Source organism: Diorhabda sublineata, chromosome X, assembly GCF_026230105.1.
Source record: "Diorhabda sublineata isolate icDioSubl1.1 chromosome X, icDioSubl1.1, whole genome shotgun sequence".
NCBI classification, from domain to species: Eukaryota; Metazoa; Arthropoda; class Insecta; order Coleoptera; family Chrysomelidae; genus Diorhabda; species Diorhabda sublineata.
Window position 1 is genome coordinate 37,785,895 of NC_079485.1, and position 19,832 is coordinate 37,805,726.

The window sequence follows — 19,832 nt, forward strand, 5'->3', positions numbered from 1 at the left end:
GAGGTCCACTAGTCATTTAGCATGTTTTTAGCATGGTAACATACATACATACATACATATACATAAATAGTGCTAATTCCAAACCATTTCTGCCTTTGAAACAGTTGTTAACCAAAAATTATAGTATTAAAATAAATTCAATAGCTATCGATAGTAAGCTAAACATTTGAGAGCAGATTCGCCCTGACAAGCAACATTAAGCAGGTTGATGGTCAATGTAGGTAGACAGGAGGCGAGTAAGCGGCGGTTGCTGATGAACACAGTCTAATCTATACTTTTGTATGGAGGGGAAGCCTAAGCCATCAGAATACAGAAGTATCAAAAAAGACTTACATAGGTGCAGAGAAGTGCGGCATTGAGAGTCGCCTCAGCTTATTGAACGGTCTCGGATCCAGATATTGTAATGATTTCGAGAGTTATTTCAGTGAAACTTCTTCCTTTGGATAACATTTAGCATGAGAATAGCACAGGAAGAAAGGACTCACACGATAGAATAATGGCAAAATTCTTGGGAGCAAGATCAAAGAAGAAGATGAACGAAGGAATTGATCTCATGTGTACCATCTTGGATAGAAAGGCACCATAACGAAGTTAGATATTACCTTAAACAATTTCTATCCAGACATGGGTATTTTGCGTGCTACTTGCGCAGGATAGGCACGAGGGATTCGCCCGAATTCCCTTACTGCGTTGGAATGCAGTATGATGCTCTGCACATGTTTTTCTATGGATAGTGAACAGAGAGGTATTGGAGTCGCACATCGGCGAACTGTCAGCAGACACTATCGTGGTGAAGATGTTAAGTGAAGGGAATCTGGTTTCTCAATACATCCAAGGCGTTCTAAGCATGAAAAAGGCCGATCTAGACCAGATAGCGGTTCAAGCAAGAGCATGAAAGTAGCGAGCCTGAAGGTCGAAAAAAAGAGCTCAACTCAAAGAAATGTGTTAGTTCCAGGCTAGTATTCGGAACAAGAGGCGAAGGTTTTAGATGGTAGGGGAATTGATGAACACTGTGTCCAACACTGTATAAATGCATTTCCTCTGCCAGAAAAAAATATCTAATTAGTTTACCCACTTAAGCTGAATATTACTATCAAAAAGTTTAAGATCAGATTTATTCTTAATGTAAACATACATGTCTTCTTTATAGTTTTATTTATATATTTCTATTAGCAGTTACTCTTCGAAAATCTTAGAATATAATTAGCGATATAAAATTTAGAACAAAATACTAATATACTTCAAGTAGCCACATGGACATTGAAAAGAAACCACCTTTTGTACCATACATACCATGATGTTTACTTTTTCAGATTCTACTGTACAGTAATTCAATGGTATGAGTTTTCTGGGCCAAAACATCAATCAGTTCTTTGGATATATCAAATAAAAGACACATCAACTTATTATAATATATTAATTTTTTGTAATTGATACGAAACTAATGATTTCATTTTAATTTAATGATGAAGCATAGAATCCATGGTCAGGTAAAACTATCAACCTTGTAATTTAATCATGCAAATCAAAAATACCAATTTAATATGCAACTTAATCTTCTGCACAATGTCTTATTTTTATCCTAACACAAAATCCATAAAATTGTGCTTATATAACATAAAGAGATATGCATTTCAGAAGTACCATCACAAAGATACAGTGTCGCACCCTAATATATATATATATATATATATATATATATATATATATATATATATATATATATTGTAAACAAGTCTTTGCCAGCTATGTTATGAGGGGTTTCTTTATTGGGAACGTGGCAAGGAAACACTAACTTCAATATATTTTCTGAGCTTTCGAATACTTATGTATTCATCAATAATTAATTAAGATTTTAAATAAGGGTGCGACACTGTAATCTGTGTGATGGTACTTCTGAAATGCATATCTCTTTAGGTTATATAAGCACAATTTTATGGATTTTGTGTTAGGATAAAAATAAGACATTGTGCAGAAGATTAAGTTGCATATTAAATTATTTATTTATTTATATTTCTTCCAAAACACATCATATTCAAAAAACTTCCTACAATTGTTTTGTTTCTAGGTTATACAATAGAAAACTGTAACATGCGAACTTTGCCAATTTTCCATATAAACAATGTGTTTCGTGTTAATTTACTCCAACATTCACAACTAATATTTTTTTCATTTGTATATTTGTTTATAAACCATTTTTATGTCTAAATAGAAACAGTACTAAAGTGAATAAACAAATGTTTATTGATACACGTAAGTAAAGTATTTTTATATTAAACACTTTTAAACCAAACTATATATCTATAAATGTAAGGCATATGCTTTAGTTTTTGTAACTTTAAATAGTATCTTAGAAAGGCTTTACCACCTTCTTTGCAGCCGAAACAGATAGAGGGTGTTGAGGAAGAGGAATCAGAACATGTGAAAAGCATCGAAGTTTTTTTCATGTTAATCTGTGAGCATACTTAATATTTTGTAAAGATTCATTTATAACTTGTAAATAATGTACTTCCTCGCAACCCTTCAGTTACCCCAACCAATCAACACCACCCTCTGTAACTACAATACCTATCAATTATTTATATGGTTTCTGTCTCATCTTTGTATTAAAACAAAACTTTCCCAAAGAATTTAATTTTACATAACCAATTCACTAGTAGAGAGTAAAATTTAAAAATAAAAATAAAACTTAAAAAAAATATACAGAACACTACTACTTCTACTACTACCAAGCAAATGAAATTTAAGGACCTTGAGGTGATGAATATGAAAGAACTCCAATGTTATAATGTAGAGATCCCCCAACTATAACAACTACTTCTGGTAATGCTTCGCCATTTGGTACATCTTGCTCGTTAATAGCAGGAGGTTGAGTTTCGGGAGGCCGACATGTTAGCTGTTGACGTGATAAAGATGTTACATTACAAGTACTTCTTCCTATTAGTACTTGCACATCAGATTCTTGGCAAGCACGATCAATGTTTTGACCCTGAAATAAGATACAGCTATTGTTAATAATGTTCAAGATTTATTATATAAAACATTAGTAATTCGTAAAGTCAATATCATTTTTATAAACCTTTTCAGATTCCTATGGCCAATATCCCAATAACTGATTCAACAAATCACAGATGAAGAATGAAAATGATGTAAGTATAAAATAAAACTGAATGGAATACTTTCTGAAATACAGTCTATAGAGTAAAGTATACAGAGCAGAAAAAACAAACCAATAAATATTACACAATATAATAATTATATTCTTACATTAATATTGAGGTAATCAGACTTGTAGTATTTAACTTCTTTTTCGAATGGTATAAATATTGGATTGGGATACAAAAGAAATCGATTAAATTCTTTGTTCAGTGTTAAATTTTGAACGCCAGTTACATTATCCATACGAAATCCATATTCTAATTTCAAAGGGTTGTCAGCATCTAATTTAACATCTTCAGCAGCATCAATAACTGGACTAAGGCAAACCATACTTGTATTGCTTAAAACAGTACATTCCTAAAAAATACGAAATTATTTGGTCAAGTGGTCAAGTTCATGTTGATGCTGAAAATATTACACATTATTATTGGGTCTAGTTGTATACTTACACTGATAAACATTTTTTGTTCATAAAAAACATACATCTGTGGTTTTTGTATAAAAGCCAAGTTTCTACCAGTAACTGAGATCTTTATTCCGCCTGCTGGTATGCCTTTGGGTACTTTTATTTGACTAGCTACACCAGATTCTGCAGATTCGATTACAGGATCATCTACATATTCAAACATCATACTATCTAAAAATCGATCGCCCTTATCAAACTTCATTCTCAGCTTTCTCTTGGTAGTAGTTTCGGACGCACTGGTTATACATAAAGCTTGATTTTGATCAGTGCTAAAAATAATACTATTGTTAAATAAACTGCTTGTTAATTAAATGTGATAACTTTCCCCTGTCAATTGTAGACTTATATTTCAATATATATTCGATATTAACTGTGCCACATTTGAAATTGAAGAAATAATTCAATTTAATTATGCTTAATTCCAGAATTGGTATAAGTAATGTGTATATCAATCAATTTACTTACGAAAGAATTCTACATGGAAGATCATCTAAGAACGCTTGAATATTACTACCAGCATTCATATATTCCCCTGTAATTTGTAACATTGTTCCTCCAGATTTTGGTCCACACTTAGGGGAAATGCCAGTAATATTGGGATTTACAAATCTATAATGCATTTTAGATTCGCCACGGTAATCTTCAACTTTAACGGTAACAGGACCTTGACGCAGTTCCTTAGTACCAGGCCCATCAACCTGTAATAAATATATATACATCTTAGTAATTATACAAAACTATTAAAACATTAAATGTATGATTTGAAAATCTTTCAAATTTAGAATATTTGGTTTGAATATTATTCAATACTAACCTGACATACAATCTGTTTAGTTTTGATATAAAGATGTTCATATGGTTGACAATTAATTCCAGCAATGCTAATACCAGAATAGATATCCTGGAAGTTTTTACCAAGGTTAATACCTTGAATAGTAATATTAGTTCCTCCTTCCCAAGGTCCCAATTCTGGACTAAAAGATGTTACTTCTGGATTTGGACATGTTTGACTTCTATTCAACCAAACAGCAGATCCTTTTTCGCATTGGTCCTTTACCTCACATCGATCAGAACTTTGGCACCAACCACAATCATATTTTTCAGCTAGTGCCAAACATATTCCACAGTTGTCTGCCATATCACGACAGCGATATATCACAACTAAAAATGGAAATATAATTATATTTATACACAATAAATAATGTAATAATATTCCATTGAAGCAAATTAAAAACACTGTCGTTTCCAGTCACACTGAAGTATTTGTCTAATAAATGGAATTAAAAAACTCGTACTTGTAACAACAATATTGAATTAAACTATGCACATATTATTTGTAGTAATCTCCTTGCATGTTTTCAAATATATATTCAATATACTTAAAGAGCATTTTAATGAAATAAATCCACTCTATATAGATCTAAAGGCGCCATAAAATTAAAAATACTTCAAAATCAAGTAGCTTAAATGATTTCTTATTGTGCTAATTTATTAAAAAACTAATCTATTAGTAATTTGAAATAGCCTGTATCTTTCAAATGAATTAATTTTATTTATATATTATACACTTAAACTCTTTATAAGAAAATGCAAAAATGCATGTACATACCACTTCAAAAAATGGGAAGACAGGGAAGTTTAAATGCGTGAATTTGAGATAAAAATTAATACTCACTATGAATATTATCAGGATTATCAAGAGGCTTGGATCCTCCCCAAATAACAGCAAATGTAGCGGTTATATTTGGTGCTCGAGAGGTATATGCAAATTCCATTGGGTCGCAGTAAATAGTATCACCAAGTAATTGAGCATTTACGCTGGTCACTCGTCCTTCAATATTAAATTGACAAACAAATCTGGTTTGAACAATAAATTGTCCAATTATGTGAACCTTCACTTTAATGGCCTTCTTTATGCCAGAAGCAACAAGGATTTCCGGAGAATTTCCCACTGTGGCATTTATCGTTGGGCAAAACGCCGGACCCGATCTGTAGCTCGGCCCTGCCCTCTGAAATGAAAAACAATATATTAATATCAAATAGCCACTGAGAATGACGTCATAAGTCCGACACCATTTTTAACTGATCAAGAAAGTGTATAGTTATGACTATTTTACAGGGCGTAAATAGATATGAGTTTGTCTAGATTTTCAATGTAGTAATCATTAACCAAATTTATAGTAACTCAACAAAGTAAATAATTACTTCTGATAATTGGAAGAAATAACAATTAATATAACATGTTGGTTACTATATTTTGGTACGAAACAGTATGATATCGATTCATGACATCACTACTACTTAGTATAATGTTTTATATTTCAGAATACAGGCATTCTATTTTACTATTAAAATTTTATACCTCCTACAACTTCAATGATATTAAATAAACTGAGATAATATACAAATGTGAATATTTGGGGACATGAATATTTGTAAATCTAGTTTACTTACACTGATGCCAGTAACTAGAATATCATTTCGGCAATTTTCGGCAGTATCGTGTGTACATCTGTGGCCATCAACGCACCAATCACAGGGAAACGAGGATGAAACACACTGAGTACAAGAACTATAAGTATTGCAGTCGAAAAAAGTGAAATTTGTAGCTACAAAATCAGGACCCGAAGTCATTCTAACAGACAGTTTGGCAGTAAAATGATCTGAAAATGAAAATCATACATATTAACATCTTGAAGATTTTGTTCTATTTATAAGAATTTTTCTTTTGATTATTGAGAACAATATTCGCTTTCACTTAACTTAAAAGAAATAAACGATTTGGTTGGGCCAACTCTATATACAGCTTTAAATAAATTTCTACAGAATACACTATTTACTACAATCACTACACCAACAATCACAATTATCAAAGGTAAACGGTTCACCATCGTTCACCTTCTACCTCTGAGGCGATAAGTTGATTATTGAAGCCCGCGTGGGACAATGTAATTGTGAATGATCGTATAGTAATAGTAGTAAACAGTGCATTCAGTATAAATATCACTAACGGATCCAAAAATTACAGTTATTACATTACAGTTATTGAATGATATCCTCAATATTAATATTTATTGGAAATGTTAAGCAGATCAGTTCTGACCATAACAGTGAATAAATAAAAGTATTTAAAAAAACTTATATCATAAAATTAATGTATTACTTTTACAAAAAATGGGTTTGATACATTGAAAAGCTTGTATCTTTTATCTAAACTAATAATAATATAATCAAGTCGCTACAATAAGTTAAAAGGGTTAGATCAATTTTTCTTAAGCAATGACATTTTATAATACCAACTGAAATAAAATATATGATACAAAATTATCAACATAAATTTCTCCATAATTGCCTATATCAATTTCTTCCATATCTTGATTACATAGCCTTGTCTGATAAAACTCTTTTGTAAAGAATAGAGAAAAATGAAAATATACTTTATTAAAGCTGATAGACAACCTACTGCTTCTAGTATGCATTTTTTTGAGTGTGAGATAGTGAATATATTTAATAAGTAGAAGGGTGGAAGTATAAGTATAGTACCATTTTATGCACTCTGTTTATTAGGTCCAAAAGATTTTGACTACAAATTTATTTTCAAATGAAATTATTCAATCGAAAGTATGGTTTGTTGACCTTGTTTCACTTACTCAAAACCTTTTAATTTTTCAAACGATTGGAAAAACATCTTATTTGTAATTTAAAAATAAAGATGTTTTTAATGTTCACATAAATTGTAGTATATAAACTTGAGGTTTTAAATTTTTAATAAAGATTTTCGTTAAAATTTTTCAATAAATATTTAATTCTAGTGTTAGTCCTTGGTTGAAAAACTACAAAAAGTAGTGATGTTTTTCATGAAAATCGGTTTTTGTTTTTGAGACATTCTATACTTTCTGTACTCTATGTTTAAGTAATGATTATACGTTTTTCATGACTATATTTACTGTTATATACATAACAACTGAAATATAAGCTTATAAATGGGAAATTCTAACAAATCAGGTGATGTTATTATACTGTGCACTATAATATTCCCAAGATATGGATCGTTTAAATTCCCAACACTATATTGATTTGATTATACGGACAAATGGCCACGACATATTCTAATTCACCCCAGGGGTTTATTGACTTACGTTCGTAATTATTGGAAAGAATTATTTTCAAGTCCACATTTTAGTTATTTCTGTCGTGTACGATTATTTTGTTCTCTCTTAATTCAAATCAAATCCTAACAATTTTCGATATAAAACGAAATTAGTCTATTGAGAAATTTTAACATAAGTTTAACAAACATCTGAAGTGAATGGATGGGAAAAAATGAATCAGGATATATTTCTCGCCAAAATACATTTATCTTCCTCAATTTTGGGACAAACTTTTACAAATTTCGAGAATTTCTCATATCAAAGAAATCCTCAATCTTTTTAAAATACGTGTATAACTCTATTTTAATCCATGTTTATTTCTTCATTAACTTCCCCGCTTGAGCATGGTTCACTATGTTGTATAATTGCACATATACAATTTCTCTATTCATTATTTGTCCACTCAGTTGCCTAACACGTGGTTGTCATTGGTACTGCAAATGTTTTGGGCTTGAACTTACTACATAATAGTAGGCTCGACTATTCAGTATCTATTTACTTCTACCGACTGTCACACTGTTGCTAATTCACAGTGAAGAATAGTGTGGTGGTAGATGTACAATATATGTTATAGTTGTCTTATTTTTTAATTTCTCATGAGTTTTTTCTGTCGATTAGTTCGAATACAGTTGTTAAAACTGCTATGATGCAAAACTAACAAATTGCATGTATCTGTATTATTTATTACAAGTGTATTTTCTGGATTTATTAAAAAATATCGGTTCGAATTGAATTTTGTTATTATTTTATGACTTAGTTAATTGAAACAAATGTTACAAAAATGAAATGAACTTTTTTTCAGTTATATTTTTTAGATCTAAGATGTTTTGGTTACATTGTTAAAAAAGTTCACATAATTTGAGTAATTTTTATAGTCAGTTCGTGTCGTTTGAAAAGTTTATTTACCATATTAATTGATAGAAAACTACAATCTATACCTATTTTAATAATGTTAATTCTTGTCTTTCTTAATTGTCACATCAAATGTAGGCATAGGGATAAGAGATTGAAAGAGTATCAAATGTATTCATATATCCGTTGTTTCGAATTAGAAAAAAAATACTTTGAACTGTAAATATAATGACCACATGATTATGATTTAACCCAAAACAACCCAGTAAAACTGATAACATAGTTGTAATGTCTCATCATGAGAAAATTTGTAACAATATAAATGAGCTTAGTGTAAAAAGTAAAATCAATTTTTATATACTCACGTTGTCCGGGAGGAATTGAAGGTAAAGCATCAGTTCTTGGTGTTGTACAGTTCACTCCTGATCCTTTTCTTGTAGCATTTGTTATCAATGTTTTATCGAGAGCTGTAAAGGCACACAAGAAGTGTCCTTCTAGTGTTGGTAAATTGTCAATGACCAAATCCAACTATAAATTGAATTAAAATAATAGATATATGCACTTACTTAATATTATTTTTCAAAATTAATGGAATTAATTTATATTTGTTAAAAATATTCAAAAATCTAAAAATACTAAAAAATCATATAGTTGCTGGAATATCAAACATCTACAAAATAAAAAAAAAAGAAATAATAGTACATCAACTCTATAATTTAATGTTTATTTAAACATAAGACTAATCAAGTCAATCAAAAAAAATTAAGCAAGAAATATTAACAATCTTCATATAGAGAAAAATTTTGATTTAGAGTTCAGTTACTCTGCTGTTATCAAAATAGCTTCACAAAATCTTCAGACAACACAAAACATACTACACATTTACTTTTGGTATAAATCAAATTTATTAAAGTCAAAAAATTTTCATGGAAGAATTGAAATAATCTGGAGATCCATAGTTAAATTAATCAATAATGATAAAACTCAGAAACTAATCAAAGAAAAAAAATTATTTAAAGAACAAACAATAGATTCTTACTAAGAAGATATATTTTGGCTAATTTTCAGAAAGGAAATGTATGTCAGTAGGAATCTTTACAGAATCTTGCAGGTAATCTGAAGATTAAACCGCTATTGTTTTACGAATAAAAGCAAAATTTAATAATCCAATTTAAAATATTCATATCTGTAAAATAAATTAATGAGAATGTTAGCGGATTAAAATTGTTTTATAATAGTATCAGAAATAAATTAATGATCAAAGAAGAACACTAATTTAGTTTCAATACATGTTTTGTTTGATATTAATACTAAACAACAAAAATTTACCGTTCTTGCAGTTGTTCTTTGTAATTGATTGGGTATTACTGATGTTATAGTTGTACATCTTCCACTCTTGTAACTTATCCAATATAGAGGATCTTTGGCAGCATCTTGACAATCAGATCGTAGACTACATCTAAAAAAAAATTGAATATTCAATTCAGTAGAAGACATCAAGAATCTAGGTAACAATGGTAACAGTTGAACGTAATTTAATTGAAAGGAAGATCGCAATAATTTAGAATACATTCAACATCTCAAAAGACAAATAAGTTTTATTTCAATAATGATTGAATTTGATTACTTCTATTTAAGTTATCAAGTTGCTTTTATTAACAACAGGTAACTGAGCAAATATCTAGGTGGTACTGAGATTATAATTAACTAATTTTGTTAAGTCAAAATGAAAGTTTGAAGCAATACAATAGTCAGTGATGCTCAAAGAAAACCGGGAAGCACGTATATATTGATTCTTCTATATTTCCTTATATTGACATGGAGTTGACATGTTGACCAAGTTGATAAAATATTCAACTGAATTAGTCTAAATATTAACTGTTTTGATGAAGACAATTCTAAACTTTAACAGAAGTAAAAGGCGAAATAGTGATATAATAGGGTTGGTAAAATAAAAGCAAATTATAGGAAAGTCCTTTAGAACTTTTACTGATTCCTGAGTACAATCTTATTTTTCTATAATAATATTTATACTAATAATAATTGAAGCTATGATATTGAGAAATTCCATATATAAACCTTACGTTTGTCTAATAATTAAACAAAACTTACTTATTTTCTAGGGAACACCAACCGCAATAGGGATCTTTCACTCCTAGACATTCTAAACAATTTCTATAAACGGTACATTCTTGCACTTTGACTTTCGATACCTGTGGAGTAATTTAATTATGGTAATACAATTTTAGGAATATATCAGATAATTCTGACTATAATTAGTATCGTTAATTAATTAACGACAAATTAGTATTTATGCTGTAAACTACAGTTTGAATGCCATTTCAAAAAAAATAGTGGAGAATTGTTTTTTTCTGTTGATTTTCAGAAATATGTAGGACTTAGGGCTTAGGTGTTGGGTAGAGATGAGATATTGGTATTAATGATTGATTAATTGATTATTTGGTTACTATTAGTATCAAAATGCAAAATATTCCAGGCATTCAATTTCTAAATATCGATTCTCCAAACTATAACACCCTGCACTGTTTTACTTTTCGAAAGTATATATATATATATATATATATATATATATATATATATATATATATATATATTCAACAATATTAAATTTTTTTAATTACAATTATGAATTAATTATTTAATGTAAAATACTTTAAAATGCTAGTGTACAAATTTTCTTATTATTAACAAATAAACACTAAAATCAAAGTTAGTTGGAAATATAATTGAGAGGAAAAAAAAAACAAAACATATTTATATTACATAACCAAGAAAAATGAAGAAAGTAGATATTATGTGTATATTGAGAGAGAAATCTTTTGTTATAGTGGCAGTTTACCACCCAATACTTTAAGTATTGGGTGTAAATTTTAAAACATCCAGCCCTTTTATTTCCTTCATATAAAATAATACGAGAATTAGAAAAAGCAGTATTATTTTGAAAGGGAATACTTTAAATCATTATTAGTGACCCCCGTGGCTCGATAATTAAAATTTGTATGTATGGAGGTTTAACGGAAATGGTTAGAAGAGCAGATTGACCATCTTAACCTTTGACTGATTAAATCAGGTCCTTGTCGATTGAGTCTAACATTGCTAGTTCTCAGCAGATGTTTTCACATTACTGTCTGAAAAGAGCCGTCCGAATAATATTCCATCATTAGAATTTCCCATCAGTGAGAGAATTGATAGCAATGCTTCCAAAAATATGACATGGATTTACTGCACAAGATTGTCGAGAACTTTTAGATACAATGGATAGTCGAATATTTAAATATAACTATTATTGTTATTTCTTTTAAATAAGTTGTAGAGTAGGTTGTAATCGATTGATGAAAAATTCATTCTTTTCTGGTAGATTCAACTGAATATACGCAACTCTTATTTCATTTTTATAGAATAATACAATTTTGTAGCTTAGCATGTTTCTTATTATGTAACAGTTGCAATATCAACTTTTTTGGTAGAAGGAATTTTGTCAAAATGATATTGAAGTTATATGTGACTCTTCCATATGAAAATCTTTAATGTATTTTATACAAATCGCATTACCTTTTTCTCTGTCATCGCATATAGATGCATAGACTGTGAATCAAAGTGCAAATCCGGATTTACGGGAGACCCTTCTTCGACAGTCAAATCTCCATATTCCAAAGCGGAGTTTGACAACTCTACGACAACCTAAAAGTAAAAAAAAAATATTGATTTCAATAGATAGGAAAATATCAAGCATATTTTTTACAGTCACCACAGTTACTACAGTAGTGATAACATCTATTTATATTCGAAACGATGTTAAAACAAAAGAAAATAATGGATGAAAATTCACATGTTATTGACAGATAATATGATATTGACCATTTTGATACGCTTATAAAAATATTTTTGAACTATAATTTATTAGTTATTATTTAAAAATTTGCCATGGTATACGAATGCAAATTTCTATAGTTTCGGTCTTACAAAACATAATGTAGTTCCGCAAGTACCAGTCTAAGGTTCATTTCTTTTACCTTACAGTACGAGCCAAAATTTCTACGTTTGAACAAATGTTCCAAAAAATAACCTGCTTAACCAACCAAAAGTGTGCCATAAATAATATTTACTGAGTGAATAATATAAAACATTATTTTATACTTGAATTTAAATAAGTTCATGGTCAAATGCTGAGTTTTTAGTGGTTTAATTGAAAAAGATTTCTCCTAATCTGCGTGATTATGATTTATTACACTAAACAGCTTCTGAATGAACTTTAGTCAGGATAAGTAGTTTGAACATTCATTCATTTTCTCATTTTCCTCTATTCGTATCAAATAGGATGATGATTAAACAGGATCATTGTTATCCATTAAGCATAATTAATCCGATATGGCATAAGAGTACTGATCAAATCAAAGTAGGTGTCAAGGATAATTATAATGTAAATGTAAACGGCATCATATGCAAGATATAGATATCGAAGAAGACACAGGACAAGAAGATACTAAGAGGAATCTACGGAGTAAAACCACTGAAGAAAAGCTAATAAAGAATTAGAGGCATACGTTTGGAGATTAAATAATGAGAGAAAAAGAAACAGGTGAAATCTTATAGAAGACCCAAGATATTTTAAATTAGAAAAAAAGAACTGTCGACAGGAAAAATGGAGAAGCCTAGAGACGGTAATCGGAAACAATGGATTTTTCGATTTGTTATTAACAAACTGCTTAATACATGGGGCTAAAAGAATATTTGTCACATTTGCCATTTTTGCCTTATTCCTACACGGTCTGTAGAGCATATTAATAATGTTTGAAAATAGGTAGTTTAAACCAATTTAGAAGGAAATAGTTGCCTCTCGCTGCGAAGCACAAATTACCCAAGGCAGAACAGGGTTGATTGATGTAATAGTTTTTATCCATCACACAAATGAATTAATTATTTGTTTCATGGTATATCATTCGCAGGAAAATCGTGACGCCTAACAAGACTCCTTTTATTTATTTATCTCTTTCTTTCAACTAATAAACTATAATTATTTGAAAGAGCATTCCCCAATCAAATTTGTTTGTAAGAGTTCCACGAAAATCTCAATCAACAATGTACATAAAACTGATTATTTTCCATTCTTTTTGAACAATCCATCTAATTTCTCCTCACACACAATTCTGAATGCAGGGTTAGGTTCGTAAGCTTATAAAAACAATGAGATATTAAAAATAACTAGAATTAGCGACTTTTAAGCAGCGGAAGAATTATGAAAGTTAAATTAAACTCCATTTACTTTCGACAAGAAAAGCAGCGTATTATTTAATTTAGACTCTTGGAAGTTATTTTATAAAAATGCGAAAAATGTATGAAATCTCATTATTTCAATCTTTTTCTGAAAAATTGTTTTAATTTGCTCAATTTTATCTCCCATTGTATCATTGAAAAGTTTTTATAATGAAGTGTAAAAATGGATCTAATTTATATAGAAATTGATATTTGTCATTATATTAAATGATAAAGAGCAAACATAAAACCCAAAATTCAATTATAAGTTGAATTTATGTATTGACCTTTTACAGTGAGAAAAACAAATTATGTTTTTATACCTATATATATATATTTTTTGATAATGTTTTCTTTTGCCATATTTTCAATACAGAAGGTCCTTTGTGAATAGAACAAACAATTGTTTACTGTTGATTGTAAATAGCAGAAACTAATAATATTTCACTTAAGTTAGAAGGATTTTATTCGTCTGAATGTTTGATATTTATTCAAACGGTGCACTTTTAAATGCGAAGCTGATCTTTCACATACCGTTATTTACATTGTGAATATCTTTGTGAAAAGGTTTTATAAAGATTTGCTTTTAAACTACTATATTTGAAAATCTAAGCTGATAATAAATATTCTTAGATTCAAATCTGTTAATAGGAGGGGCACCTACTTTAAGTTTCGTTTTTACATGGAGATTTCGTGATTGTTTTCCTGAGAACATATTGAGGGCACTTGTGGTGAATATATATAGCAGTTTTTGATAGTTATAAGGAAACTTTATCGTAGAACTCGAAACTTCTAAATTATAAATGGAATCTTCATAAATTTACCATAAATTAGATGTGATATGGATTTTATGTAACTAATTACCATAAAAAAACGACTCGACGTTGTTGAACAACAACGATGGAAAATTTTGTTCCTATTATTCAACAATTTTTCTATAAATTTTATAGTGGGTATGTGATTTTTTATTATAAAATAAGTTTTGAAATTTAAAACTAATACATTCTTTAACTGGACCGTAAAATGGCATTAAATATCTCGTACCAAACGGTCACAATTTGTGAAACTACTGGCATTTCAAGTGAAAAAAAACTTGTATTCTGCTATTCCTCAATCGATAAAATATCAATCGTTCCAATGTAAAACACAATATTCAATGTCGTTCGTTCCTATGTATTTAGTTCGTCTCGACTCCAACAAATACGGATACTTACCTATAATAATCCATAAGTATGTGGTCAGTAATCCCCAACAACTAGTACAGGTAATAATTTAGAATGTTTTAAATAGGTATTTTTATCAATAAAATAATCTTCACATAGGAATTGTTAGTCTAAAATAATAATGATAGTATCCAATCAGAGTTTTTTAACGTTACTGCAAGTATTTTCAAATTATACATTGTTGAGTTAGTTGTAACTTGTAGTATACTGCAATCAAAGTGTATTTGACTATTGGTGCAAAATTGATTATACAAAACGTTTATGAAATTTTAAAGTATTGAGATTTTGAGAAACAGGATCAATTAACAAAAATACAGTAGCTACATTGAAAGTAACTATAAACTGAAACATTTTGGTAACTGAAAAAAAATGCCAAGACAATTGAATGTTTAGAATTTGAAAAGGATACCGTACAAAGAACAAATGATACCTACCCATGATTGAATTAGTAGATAGAGTTTAAATACCATAAGATCGAAAAAGATATGCAATAATGGAATCATACCATTTAAGAGTGTGGTGAGATTGTCATTTATTTCACATAAAAACGTATAGAAGTGAAAATCGAAGTCTATTTATCTTCATGAGACATGGTATGATCTACGAAATAAGGTAGATTCCTCTGAAGAATATCGGATAATAGCACTACTACATAGAGAACAAAAGGTTAAATTGTAAATGCGTTCTTATCATTATCTATAAGCATACCATAGGAGCAAGCGTAGGAATACCATCATGTTAACACAGCTGTTTGAAACTGTGTTTTCTTCTATATATACCGTTATATACCTAATAGCGCAAGTAATATAAAATTAACTGAATAATATTTTTTGAATCTTGAAATTTAATTTGACAGAAGCTACAGCAAAACAAATACATATAGAAAACTGATATTTTAGAGCGTTAGTAGCAGTTTAATATTATTATTTACAGCTAAAATTGCGACTGCTTGCATACTCCTGTGAATCGAAAGCAATTGAACACGTATGGCATCAGTAGAATTCCAGTATAAGATATGTAGTAATATCTGAAAATATTTCACCCATGTAGGTAAAATACGAAGACGGTTTGATGGAAGCCGGACTTTTTAATGAACAAATTAACAAATAAAAAATATTTTATAATCATCTTTCAACTCTCCATATTCAGTCCAGCGAGTTACCAGGGCTGTTTGAATAGAAGGCTATTGAATTCACGTCCAAGCTAGCGTGATACTTTGAACAAATTCTAAAAGCACTAGCTAATATAAAGAAAGTAATCCTAATCTGGCTATCAAACCACCAGGATATACCAGGTAATGAGGAAACGAACAGCATTGCCAAACAAGGGGCAATGACTCCATATTTTTTACTCGAGCCTCAGTGTGGCCTAATGAGATGTCACATTAACAACAAACTGAATGGATACGATCGGATGAAGTCTTACTGGAAGAATGCCGTGGGTCTCAGATATCAGCTAATAAGTTTAAGGGACTTCCCAACATGTCCAGAAACGATATTAAATTGGTGGTAGGTTTTCTGACGGGACATTGCTCCGTCAAATACCACTTTAAGACGATAGGCATGACAGAGGACGACAACTGCAGATAGAAACATCTACTCTGCTAAGCCTTCTTTGCGAGGAGTCTACACATTTTAAAGGCAGAATAATTAGATGTAGAATTAAACATAAAATATCTTTCTAGATATTAGTGCAGAGCAACTGGAAAGCCAAAACGACTATAAAATCTACCATTAGAAAAACAATATTTCGGAAGTTCCGCAAAATCCGCCTTTATTTTTCCATATCTTCATTTTTCTGAAACCGCTTTCCATCATTTTTAAAAAAAGTTTAGCCAAATCAGGTACCTAAATAGGACGGATGCAAATAAGGTAATAAATTGTAATGTAATTCGGCTAATTTTTCTGCAACAAAAACAAATGGATAGGCAAGCGCATTGTCGTGGTACAACAAAACTTTCCTTCAACAAATTCGGTCTTTTTATGAGCTCAGCATCAAAATATGTGAACAAACTAGCATAATATTGATCAGTTGTCGTTGTCCCTTAAAACTTTACAAAACTAAAATAATATCTGTATTGGCCGACAGAGAGATTTTATTTGTGAGTACATTTTCCACACGACGTCTATTGTGTGGGTTTAATTTTGGTTTTTAGCTTATTATGGTGATATAAGATTTACAAATATTCGTTTGCATTTTTAATGCGAGAGATTTTTATCACCATTAAGCACTTGCGGCAGCTACTTTGCAGATACCTTTTACAGGTATAGTCTTTGATGCAAAATATTACATACCCGGTTGAAATATATACTTTATTAGATATCTCACGTATTTTTTTTTTTTTGACAATCGCTAAATACAAGCGGACGGATTTTAATAACAGTTTCTGGAGTTGTGACAGTCAATAACAATCCAAATATTTAATTTTATATGTTATAATCTTTTATTGCAAACCTGACAGAAAAACATAATAAATTTATTTTTGAAGTACCACCCTATTACTATTTAATATTCGCAATTTGCAGCTTGCAGAGATTATCGTTGGTTTGTAGGTAGTAAGTCAAGAAGAAATATCTTGGAATGAACTTTATTGGAATTGGATTTTTTATTGAATAAGTCTTATTAAGAATAGTGAAGAATCTAAGCAATAGGAGAAAATAATACATTATTTACATAAGAATTATTTGCAAGGTACAGTCATAAATGTATATGTAATAAAAATATAAATTGAACTCCTAGTTATATATTTCGAATGTAAGGAGTAAATATTTAAACGTAATCAATAAAAACATTCACATTTTAACAACTTCAATAAAAAACCCGAAATTAATTAAATGTAAATGTTTCACATTCTTTCTAAAATGTGATGTTTTCTTCACAAATACAACAGGAGCCTTAATTAATATTCTATATTATTTCCTACTAGAAATTGTTGAAATACTTTTTAATGGATAATTAACCTTGACATTTTAACTGTTAGTTACTACTTCTCTTATTTGGAAGACGCCAGTTGACCTATATTTTATCAATGTGAGATACTCTTATATCAACTGAGATAAAATATCCGTAAGAGAACAGAGAGCTTGAGAATCGATAGAGATAAATTTTAGAATATAAGCCCAAATACAGATAAGCTGTGAGTATTTCATAGTAGAAAATTACTAATAAATAAGAGAATTGTGAAGCACTGCTTACTTCCACCAATATTCACAATGACATTGCCTGAGGCGTATTTGGATGACCGAATAATCGTCTTCGGAGAGGGAGATAGATTAAAACAAACTTGATTTGTGCTATATACATGTATATACAGACTACGGAATCTATTGATGTCAGGTTTAATAAGCATCGATATAGTAATAAAACCTACTTGCTAACCAAAACTAAAATAAATTTACCTGAGCTAATACAAGTTTTCGGGCTTTTATTGGTCTTTAATAACCATCAGCTGTACAGAACAATAGAAAAAGATTTTGAACCTGTCAAAATTACGTATGCTTCATCATTACATCACTCTCTCATTCATAAAAATAGACTAAAACGTTGAGATGCTGAACTTTGCTGGAAACCCCTTTACCACAAATACTGAATGGGTCAGATCTTGTTCTTCCGTACCTATTCATTATAAATTCCTACAGTTTCAGCAATCAAATACTTAATCGAAAGTCATACCGAATCGTTTTTTCAATATTGTCATTCATTCCTAACGTGGTCTCGACCATCTTGAGAACGTTCAATCACTTAATCACTCAAAAATAGATGTACCAGATAAACATTTCTGCCATACAATTATTTCAATAAGTTATGTTTCTGTAGTGATTTGTTCAGTTTGATACAGTAACGAGAGGAATTACATTCTTAACAGAAGGTAACTGCCATCGGTTGCTTGTGTTTAGCGCAGGTACACTTCTTCTATTATAGAGTCAGCCTGTTGGATGAAAGTTTTGAAATTTTTATAAGTAAGAATTGACTAATTACCTATTCCTTACGGTCAACTTTATAGTTTATTAAATTTTTCTGCTGAAGTAGGTTGTCCCCACTTGAAAATTAATTAAATTATAGTTTACATCAGTGTTTGAAGACGATAACTTGATTATCTAAAGGCGCGTCAGATATTGTAATTGTGAATGTTGGTGTAGTGGTAGTAGTAAACAGAAATTCCTACTTAATAAATATCAGAGTGAATAGACGCAATTATTAGAAACTATTGTGTAACAGAGATTCATTCAGAACAGTTGAAAAAAATATGAAATGTCAATTAAACCAATAAAATAAAATAGAGTAACTGACGGAAATCAGAGGACAGAGAAAGAAACAAAAATACCATTGGAAGATGCGTAACAGAACCGCACTACATTAGTAGTCAACAATATTTAGTGTATGTTAATAATCGAATCATTTTGATCAAAAATTAATTCTAGTAGTTTTTTTACAATTAAAGCCAACTTAATGAGAAATCTCCCAGTTGTTTTATATGTATGTTTTTTATATGTATTTTATATGTTTTATGTCTCATCCATATATCTATTGAAATAGTACTGAATATTTTTGATCTATTCCAAAAAATTGTATCTCTATTCAGGGATCAATAAACTGAAAATGAGTGTGAATAAAATCTGACTGCAAATTAATCATTTAATTTGAACTGAAGGATTGTATGTTACATTGAAAATATTTATTGGCTAAAGGATAATATTTCTCATTCAT

General features: G+C 29.7%; 1 protein-coding gene across 5 annotated transcripts in view; it reads right to left on the bottom strand.

Annotated features, from left to right (window-relative positions):
* The window catches only part of LOC130451864 (plexin-A4), a 262,174-nt gene that overhangs the window by 19,873 nt on the left and 222,469 nt on the right, over positions 1-19,832 (bottom strand). For all 5 annotated transcript variants that reach the window (XM_056791218.1, XM_056791221.1, XM_056791220.1 and 2 more), the window contains 11 exons: positions 12,202-12,330; positions 10,741-10,841; positions 9,958-10,087; positions 8,994-9,156; positions 6,080-6,288; positions 5,301-5,634; positions 4,440-4,786; positions 4,091-4,323; positions 3,609-3,894; positions 3,268-3,516; positions 2,752-2,989 (listed from right to left, as the gene is read on the bottom strand). In XM_056791218.1, the coding sequence (XP_056647196.1) occupies positions 2,752-2,989; positions 3,268-3,516; positions 3,609-3,894; positions 4,091-4,323; positions 4,440-4,786; positions 5,301-5,634; positions 6,080-6,288; positions 8,994-9,156; positions 9,958-10,087; positions 10,741-10,841; positions 12,202-12,330 (2,419 nt within the window). The remainder of the gene's footprint in view (positions 1-2,751; positions 2,990-3,267; positions 3,517-3,608; positions 3,895-4,090; positions 4,324-4,439; positions 4,787-5,300; positions 5,635-6,079; positions 6,289-8,993; positions 9,157-9,957; positions 10,088-10,740; positions 10,842-12,201; positions 12,331-19,832) is intronic.